General features: G+C 36.9%; 1 protein-coding gene across 2 annotated transcripts in view; it reads right to left on the bottom strand.

Moving 5' to 3' along the window:
- Positions 1 to 979: 979 nt before the first annotated feature.
- LOC106072458 (collagen alpha-1(XXI) chain) overlaps positions 980 to 10,024 on the bottom strand; it is a 28,482-nt gene continuing 19,437 nt past the window's right edge. For both annotated transcript variants that reach the window (XM_056013323.1, XM_056013330.1), the window contains 4 exons: positions 7,835 to 8,036; positions 7,154 to 7,294; positions 4,957 to 5,129; positions 980 to 1,270 (listed from right to left, as the gene is read on the bottom strand). In XM_056013323.1, coding sequence (XP_055869298.1) covers positions 1,227 to 1,270; positions 4,957 to 5,129; positions 7,154 to 7,294; positions 7,835 to 8,036 — 560 coding nt within the window. In that variant the 3' untranslated portion in view covers positions 980 to 1,226. The remainder of the gene's footprint in view (positions 1,271 to 4,956; positions 5,130 to 7,153; positions 7,295 to 7,834; positions 8,037 to 10,024) is intronic.

The raw sequence follows: 10,024 nt of genomic DNA, 5'->3' as shown, positions 1-10,024 counted from the left end.
TAGAGTCTCCCTATCGAGAGAGAGAAATTTTTACTGTGGTTTATCTACCAATTGTATCTGAAAGTGCTGTAATTTTTAGTAGTCTTTAAACTAATGTGGCAGTTAAAATTTTTTGAGAGTCTATGAAAGAGTCTAATATCTCAAGTGTAATATGACAATGTAAAAAAATAAAAATAATTGTGTTTAGTTTAACTCTAAATGCTTGCAACATGTTAAGAGTCCTGTACAAGGCAAGGAGTGTACTTGGTATGTGTTTCCCAAATGAGTGTATCTCATTAGTCCATACAGCTCTTTGATTACTCACTCTTACCCAATATGACAGGAAGGGAGGAGTCCATGACACTTAAACATGACAGCTGCCTCTTATGTAACATGACAGTCTCCTGAGAACACCACCATGTAGCTCATTGATACTTATGTGCTGACTCAGATAGAGAACGAGTCAAAGTGCTTAAGATTCAGAGTTTTAATTCAAATATAGGTCATAGCTAAAGCTGTTCTATATTACGTGCAGCTGCATAAAAAAAAACTAAAAAAAACAAAAACAACGTGCCTAAGAGGAAGAGTTCCACATTTACAACCATACATCTCAATACTGTAAGATTTATTTCTCTTTCAAATATCAAACATAATTAATTTATAGCCACTATTTATTTGTTTGTAAAATGTTATACATGTTTCAGATGTTCCTTCAGAGTTGATAATTTACTTCCTAGTCCTAACCTACCGTAGGATGGCAGCGGGCAGGGTATGAACCCGGGACCATCGACAAGTCCAAACAACAATCCAGAGCGCATACCGCATGAGCAGGCAGCTATTTTATTAATTAATTTATTTATTGGTGACTTTTTTCAATGATTCATGTGTTGTTATTGACAATGAATAATTGTGCAAAGTTTCGACTTGATCCAAAACTGGGAATTTGTACCAGACAGTGAGTGGATTTAAGCTTTGTAAAAAAAAACACACACACGCAAGGCTCGTTTTAAAAATGCTTTATTGTAAAGGAAATAAATTGTTTAGAAAGAATTTAGTTCAAAGTTTTAAAAGACAATATATTTATATTTAATGTTGCCTCAAATTTTGTCTTATAAAACAATAATGAGACAATATAAAAGAGGTTGAAAAAAAAGTGTCTATACACTAAGCCCAAGAGAAGAACAAATTAAATAATGTAATGTTTTCTATATACTGACTGCATCCTTTCTGATTCCGTTGCTCGTCATTTAATTTGGTGGCACATAGGCGTCATCAACAATACTGTTTATAGCTGTAAAAAAAACAATAACAATGATAACAGCTGTGGAAAACAAAATAGCAACACTGTAGCAGTGGAAAGTAAACAGCTGCTAACAGCAACATTACAAAATGTTTGGTTCTTGTGTTCGGTATTCTGCATTCTAATAGTGATTGTGTGGCAATACATTTAAAAAACATTTTTTGTAAAATATGAAATAATCATTCAGGCTCATCGTGTTATCATAGGCCTACATTAAAATTTATCAAATAAACGCATAAAACAACAATACACATTTTCAGATAAACGTCTTGAAATGTACACTTCTTGTCGGTAGCTTTAATTAAAAAAAAATTAAATTCGTTAAAAAAATATGTGCATATCAATCTACTGGTCGTATGATATGAGCACTGGACTGTCGTTCGGATGACCTTGATGGTACTAGGTTCATACCCTGCCCGCTGCCATTTCCGTGGTTTGGACGGATGAAATCTTCAAATCTGAACATCCGAAACACGAAAACATTGTTTTTTTACTAACCACGAATTTAGCATGAACAACCATATACACGTCGGCTATTGAAAAATGTAGAATTAGAAATAAAACACTCATTTTTTTTAAAACATGCTATTGAAATTATAATTATAATCTTACACCAAAACGCAGTTTCCACCCACTAGTTCTGTACGAAATCTCTTCGTATCTCTGTACAAATGTACAAAGAAGCGGTTTAACCTCCTTTGTCTGAGTGCTGGAGTGAATTAAGAAGTGGTGCGTTATTTCCACGAGAAACTAAACAATGTCAAGGACACTAAATTGAACTAAAAAACTTCCAATTAAATAAAAGTTACAAACAGAAGAGCCCCCCCTCCCCCCCCCAGGGATATAATGTACAGAATATTTGCATTGAACATTTTAAAACTCGAACCAAATCAACTCTTCCTTCATTCTGGACACCGGTTACACCAAATAGCTGGCTACTGATTGGTTTTCCGCCGAGTATGAAAATCTCCAAAAGATCTAGATCTATGTTTTCAATGTTCTGCCTTCCTTGGATTGAATAATGGATGTCTCTATCCTGGGCCGGCTAAAATAAACTCGTTTGGTCGTCGCAGGTTTAGGTCTAGATCTATGTGTTCAATGTACTTGTTGTTGAAGCGTATTATTGTTGTTGTTTTTTTCATTGTATAATAAATATAAACGCACTCTTGAAGATTTGGAACAAGATCTGACAATCATGTGAATTGCCCAAGCCTTGGACCCAATCACTCATCATCACTATTCAAAGAAAGACAATTTACAACTCTGTGAGAACTACCGCACCATCAGCCTCATAAGCCCAGCAAATTCCTGTTAAAGATTATATTAAACAGGCTAAAACAGATAGCAGACTAAATTATATCAGAAGAACAGGTCGCAGCACATCCGAACAAATCCAAAAAGTCAGGATACTCTGCGAGAAATACTTTCAACATCAACAGAATCTTTTTCATGTCATGTCATGTCGACAGAGTATGGAATGGGGCACTCTGGGTGACAACAGAAAACAATAAATGTAATCCAGAACCTCAACAAGGAGGCCACCTGCGCGGTGTACTTCTACAAAAACATCGGGACTGGTTTAAGACCAAAGTTGGGGAGAGACAAGGCTGTCTAGTTTCACCAACTCTTTTCAATATATTCGTTGAAAGGAGAATGGAAGATGCCCTCGAATGCTGTGACGGTACTGTAAGCATTGAAGGAGGAGAATTACTAGCTTGCGCCTCGCTGATGACATAGATGTTCCGGCAGGGACTGAAGAATAGTTAGCTGACTTGGTGATGTGCTTAGGCAAGACTTCCGAAGCAGATGGCATGCAAATCAATGCCGAAAAAACACAAAATTATGACCAATCGCCATTAGGGCTTTAAAAGGGACAACAATAATGTAGGCAAAAAGCTGACAAGTGTCTGTAGTTTGAAATACCTCAGATGAAGGAACCAAACCTGAACACTGGCCAGATTTGCACAGTCCACAGCAGCACTTGCAAAACTCAAAATAATCTGGAAAAACAAAGGTTTAACCCACGAAACTAAAATCTATGGTCAACTCACAAAGTCCTCATTGCTTTCAAAGACCTTCCTTCAGGAAACAGTACCAGAGAAAAAGAATAAGAGGCAGACAGATAAAGCTATTGGAAGACAACATAAAAGAATGGACAGGCCTGTCATCGAAAGAGATTCTATCCAAGGCAAAAAACAGAGAGGAATGGAGAAAGACGGTCAACAGATCTTGTGTGGTGCCCCAACGTTCCAACAAACTAAAGGATAGGTGAAGATAATAAATTTTAACTTTTTGTTTCTATTTATAGTCAGTTTTTTTTTTAATTTAATGTATTCATTCGGAGAAACAAAAATTAAAGTTTTCATAAATAGTCTTATAGCCTACCTATTAACTAGTTTGTTATTACTGCCTCTACGTGACCGTGGTGACCCTTTATTTAGTATTTTTTTAATGTCTATCAATGTGCAACTTCAAAAGTAACAAGAATAGACTTTCAAAATTAAGTTATAAAACACAGCAGCTAGATCACTGGCCTACAGGCTCCTACAAGTCTTACACTACTTCTAATTTGGCATTAAAGTATGGTCGGCCCTATATCATTGTCAGTGTTGTTTCAATTAGTCTGGCTTTTAAGTCCTCTTTCACCTCGCAGGAGGTCTGAGCCAGTTAAAGTTGTAGCCATAGACATAAATAAATATAGACTGGCCGAAGGAAGTAACTTCATGTAACTTGAAAACATGTATATCTATTGTATTCGGATTTCCGAATTATGAAAAATTGCATGATCTTCATTCTTAGAGATTTAAAAAAAACACTAGTGAAAATCATGTAATACTTATATAGGTTATGGCCAAAATAGATATGAATACTTAACTTTTATACTGCTCATAAATGCTGTATAATAAAGAAAACAAAATTGCAGGTCACACATTTTCGTTTCATAAAACTCTTTAATCGGCCAGTCTATATTTATTTATGTCTATGGTTGTAGCATAGTAGTTACCTTCCCTTATCCGGATGTGAACGAGAAGAAATAAAATGATCTAATTATTCTGCAGTGTCATGCTAAGATTAACACTTTTCAAGTCAAGTATATAGATCTAACTATTATTTTCTTTTGTTTTGATATTGAACCCGTTTAATTGACACACTGTACGCGTCAGTACGCGATAGCATGCTCAAAAAATAAATAAATAAAACAAACGAAACATGGCATTCACATTAATGTGCATTAAATTAGATTTCACCTTTTTTTTTTTACCTGGATGCTCATAAAGGAGGCGGGTCATGGATCGGAGATGGTGTACACACCTAAAGTAAGTTGATTAAACGATGCAATGTCCGGTGATTACAAATTCTTTTACCTGTGACCATCAATGTAGACCTCACAAAATAATGTATAGACTGGGTTGCTCTGTATGGAACATTTCCTTAACTACAGCACTCACCAATGCACGTGCGTTCTATCATGTTCCTTGTAATGGTTTGCTCTATATGGAATATATTATTAACTGCAGCACTCACCAATGCACGTGCGTTCTATCATGTTCCTTGCAATGGTTTGCTCTATATGGAATATATTATTAACTGCAGCACTCACCAATGCACGTGCGTTCTATCATGTTCCTTGCAATGGTTTGCTCTATATGGAATATATTATTAACTGCAGCACTCACCAATGCACGTGCGTTCTATCATGTTCCTTGCAATGGGTTCTAGACCGATAGGTCTGACGTAGTCGTCTCGGTCACGGAGTTGGTTTCTCAAGTTACTTATTGATTGTCTTGTAGTCAGATCCACCAGAATAACAATAATACCATCATTCTGTAACTCGTCTAATTGTGAACTTCTGTAAAAATAGTTATGGACATTTTATCGAGAGAATGTATGTACTTGTTTCACATGAGCAGATATATGTAAATGCTAGTCTGAGAGATAATAAAGATACAAGGGAAGGTAAGTCTTTAGAGCTAGGCCCACCTGACCGTATCATCATAAAGTTTTTTAAAAAATTGTTAAATAACTAGCCAAGCTTTTATATTTGTTTATATTTTTATGTTCAGCAGGACCGGATTTAATGAAAGGCACAAGAGAGGAGCCCCAAAATAGAAAAAAAAAATACATTCAAATTTCGACGAGTCAGAAACTTTTACTTTTTAATTTTTCTTTTGCATTTTTTACCGACAATAGTTGGCAAAATACGAGTAATATAAATAGGCAGCTCTGGATTGACGTAGTGCGTTATGATCCTACCATCCATAAGTTCTCTCTTTCTTTCTTCTAAAATATCGCATGCTTTTCATTCATAAGTGAATGTTTAGTAACACTTTAGAACAAGTTATAGCAGTCTCCACACAAAATTCGGGGCCTCCACTTACATAAATCCGACCCTGCTATTAATAACTTTCAAGCTTGATATGTTACCATCACTGAACTTTGCCCTCACCTGAACATTTACATTTTAACTTTGGCGTTTCTCAAACTGCAAGGGGTGAGTGGGGCGCGAGGTATTCTCCAGGACAGCGGGACGTCCTGGGGGTAGTGGGCGAAGCCGGTCAATTTCTAATTCAAGGTGCAAAAAAAAGTTTATTCATTATAGTCCCATGTTCCATCAATGTTTAATTATTAACCAGCTTAAACAATATTAAGTGGATTAGCTAGGAGACAGAACTAAAGGATGTCTCTACTTTGATACTGCTTAGAGCAAGACGTGTTTTCATTACCGTAGACTGAGTAACATAGGACTGGGCCTTTTTGTGAATTAAACATTTGAAGTTTAAATCAAGCAGCAGTCATTAAATGTGTTCTTGTTGGTTATGTTTGGTTAGTGTCTGTATAATAACTACATTGAATACGAACGATACTGTTCCAAAGGTCCACTGGTCTGGTTTCACGGATCCAAGGGTCCTCTGGTCTGGTTCCACGTCCTCTGGTATGATTTCACGGTTCCGGTACCTCTTCGACGAATACGCTGATGCTGTCTTATGGCTTCAAGGTGCTAACTTATACACAGTTCAATAGTCTATACTGAGACAAGCTGGTGGTGGAAGTCTCGAGAGACATCAAATAACGGCTAAGTCCAACTCTCTCCAGTTGAATAAAAATACAGGTGGAAGTCACGATGCTCACGCAGTGTGGCAGTAGGATATACCACACTCCCCGTGTGTCTGGAACTCTGCATACAGCAGTGTGGCAGTAGGATATACCACACTCGTGTGTCTGGAACTCTGCATACAGCAGTGTGGCAGTAGGATATACCACACTCGTGTGTCTGGAACTCTGCATACAGCAGTGTGGCAGTAGGATATACCACACTCGTGTGTCTGGAACTCTGCATACAAGTCAATAAAAACAAAGGTGACTCCATCGGCCACCCTGTAGAAATTTAGATGAGGCTTTCCGCTGGGAAGGTGAGGTATCGAGGTATCTTAATGAGACTTTGACAGACTTCTTTTTGATGATAAATTGCTTTTACGATACTTAATTTTTCTCAGACGATGTATTTGCTTAGTAAACAAGTGTCTTGACTATCGCGAACAGTTCAAACTTACAGATTAAAGTTTCTTATGAATGTGAGTTAAGATCCAGCTGCAGTTAAATCTTGAATGCGAATTTCAGCAGATCAAATAATCAGAAACTAGCTACGTAGATTTAGATGTTAGTCCTTCCAGTGTCTAACTGGTTCTTCCTAGCGTCGGTTAGCGTACAATTACGTCGAGCCAAGTCGAGGTCCACAAATGTTCTTTGCTGATAATGATGACCCAGACGAGAAAGTTGCACGGATCAGATGTAGCTTGCAAATAATAATATGACAAGAAAATGAAAAGAACCAAGTATGGTTTACTTTTTGACTGATCTATGTTAGGGACTTACCTAAAGGATTGAGCAGCAGCATCGTCCAGAATGATGACTGCAACTTGTCTAACACTGAATCTATCATCTCTATCTTGCCTTGCTTCAACCAACAGTTCACTTACTAGACTATACACTGGTGTTTGCCTGGTTGGTATGTTTCTAAACAAAAATAATGTATCTCATTTTTGAAAAATAAATTTATAAGAAATATTCAATACACTTACAAAATTACAAGTAAAAAAAAAATCTGCAGTTCTGCAGTAATGTTATGGTGTGTGTGTGTGTTTTTTTATGGTGACAATGAGAAGCAGTTCGCAATTGGTTGGTGACTATGCAGTGTGAATGATGCAAGATAAGTGGCAATGTTGTAAGCTGTCTTTGATATGCTAGGCGATTCCAAGATGCCAGAGTGAAAAGACGTGCTATTGTATGACGTTAGATTTTATTCAAAAGACCATTTTATATTATTACTACCGTCTACTTCCTTTTATTTTATTTTATCGGAAGTTACATCCGGGAGGTGATATTAAAAGATCTATTTAGTTTTGCTCACAAAAGAAGTTTATTTAACTTTTTTCAAGTTTTGTAAATTAAAATATAATACGCCTACAGTTGTCTACCAGCAGTCTGGTGCTACAAGTCAACGACCGTCGACAACAAGTAGGCAGGGATTCTTAATACATTAAATTCTACACTCACCTTGGGCAGTCCTCCTCCACCCTGCCAATGGAAGTGTCTAGAACTCTGCAGTTCTGAAAGAAGTAGTTGACACGAAGAGATGGTTGTCTGCCCCTGACTTGATCGCCAAACGCAGTGGCGTATTGATAAGCAGAGTTCAAGGCCGAGTAGGATCCCGAAACAAAGTATAAGTCGGTCGTGGCAAAATCGTTTAGCTGACATTCTGGTATCAAATAACATGTAACATGTAACATTGACTGAATAGTTGATCAGACATGCAGCTGACATTCTGGTATCAAATAACATGTAACATGTAACATTGACTGAATAGTTGATCAGACATGCAGCTGACATTCTGGTATCAAATAACATGTAACATGTAACATTGACTGAATAGTTGATCAGACATGCAGCTGACCACAACAACAAACAGTGGTTTGAGGTTAATGTGAAAAACAAAGCAAGCTACTTTTACATTAACTTCAGTTACTCAAGTAGGAAGATTTATCCACATTTCTAATTACTATTATAATGTTATTTATTCATTTAAAATGTGATTTTGTTTCAAGCTTTTCCAGCATACCACAACAAGAAAAAATGTGATATTAAACATTAAAGACATTTTTTTGTTCAAGTTCTACAACAATAGTTCAGCACAGTGGAGAGGACTCAGAATGGTGCTGCTTGCCAACTTTGGCTGGTGAATTTCTTTGAACGAAGATGAAATTTTTTTTCTACAGACTTTAAAAAAAAATTGTCTACTAAGTAACCGGTATGCAAAAGTATGGGACAAGACACTTAATAGAAATGGAATTGAAAGATTAAGTTATTACCAAGACGTACGTATATTTTTTTTTCAAATTCTTTTGTTTCACTAAGACTTTGTTAATAAATGAGTTCTTCCAGGAATTGTGGATGTTTAGTGCTAGTTCTCGTACACATTGTTTACGTGTTAGTATTAAAATAACAATGTATTTTGGACTGATGTAAACATTAAATTATTTGATTATACATGTAGCCAGTTATCAGCAGCAGACGCCTTGGCTGGCTTGGCCCCGTTCGTAGAATGCCAGTAGGTCGACTTCCACAAGACATTCTGTATGACGATCTAATAGAAGGCAGGAGAGCCGCTCGTCGCCCACTTTTACGTTATACGGATGTATGCAAACGCGACATGAAAGTCTTCAAAATCGACACTAGCAGCTGGGAAGAGGTGGCACTGGATAAATCCACATGGAGAGAGAGCATAAAGGAAGGATCTCGGATTGCAGATGTCATACACAACAGAAGCAGAAAGAAGGGTGAAAATGCAACGGCGCCTAGTGATTACATATGCTCAACCTGCAAGCGCAGCTGTGTATCAAGGATTAACCTCTTTAGTCACACAAGAAGTTGCAAAGGGAAAAGATCGTCTCTCGAGACGTAAAATGCCACATGTAGCCAGTGCTTTTTTTTTGTAAAAAAAATAAAAAATAAGTGCCGGTACTCAGCGATGGATTGCCTAACTTTTAACTACTAATATATTAATAATAGACGTTAAAATACAAGAAAAGTAATAATTTTTCCCCACATTGAAAAAGGTGCAGGTACGCCGTACCGGTGCGTACCGTCACAAAAAAAGCACTGCATGTAGCTGTGCGATATGTGAACTTAAATTACACCCAACTGACTTAGTAAAGAAATATTTACATGAAAAACAAGCATTTGCATAATACTAATAATAACTGTTTTAGGGTTGACATTAAATGCAGAAAGTCTGTGTCTCACCTGTTATACATGGATGATTTAAAGCTATATGCAGAGAACGAGCAAAAGTAACACACCTTAATTAAAACGGTAAAACACTTTAGTGACGATATCTGCATGTCTTTTGGCTGGGATAAGTGTGGTGTCATAAGCAAAAGAAAAAAAAGGGCAAGGGCATTGCATTTGAAGGCATCGAAGAACTGAACTCTGCCTCCCTTTATAAATATCTTGGAATAAACCAGAATGGTACGATAAACCATACAAAATTAAAAGAGGACTTTCTTGTCAAATACAAGCAAATACAAGCAGAGAGTAAATAACATTCTCAACACAAAACTGTCTGGAAGTAACCTCATCACTACAATAAACAGCTGGGCCGTCCCAGTGCTCTTTTTGCTTAACAAATGGACTGACACCGACCTACATGAACTTGACAGGCTCACGAGGAAATTATTAACCAAATTT

This window comes from Biomphalaria glabrata, chromosome 1 (genome assembly GCF_947242115.1).
Source record: "Biomphalaria glabrata chromosome 1, xgBioGlab47.1, whole genome shotgun sequence".
Taxonomy (NCBI): Eukaryota; Metazoa; Mollusca; class Gastropoda; family Planorbidae; genus Biomphalaria; species Biomphalaria glabrata.
Note: the sequence above shows the minus strand (reverse complement) of the source record. Positions and strands in the feature narration are given on the sequence as shown.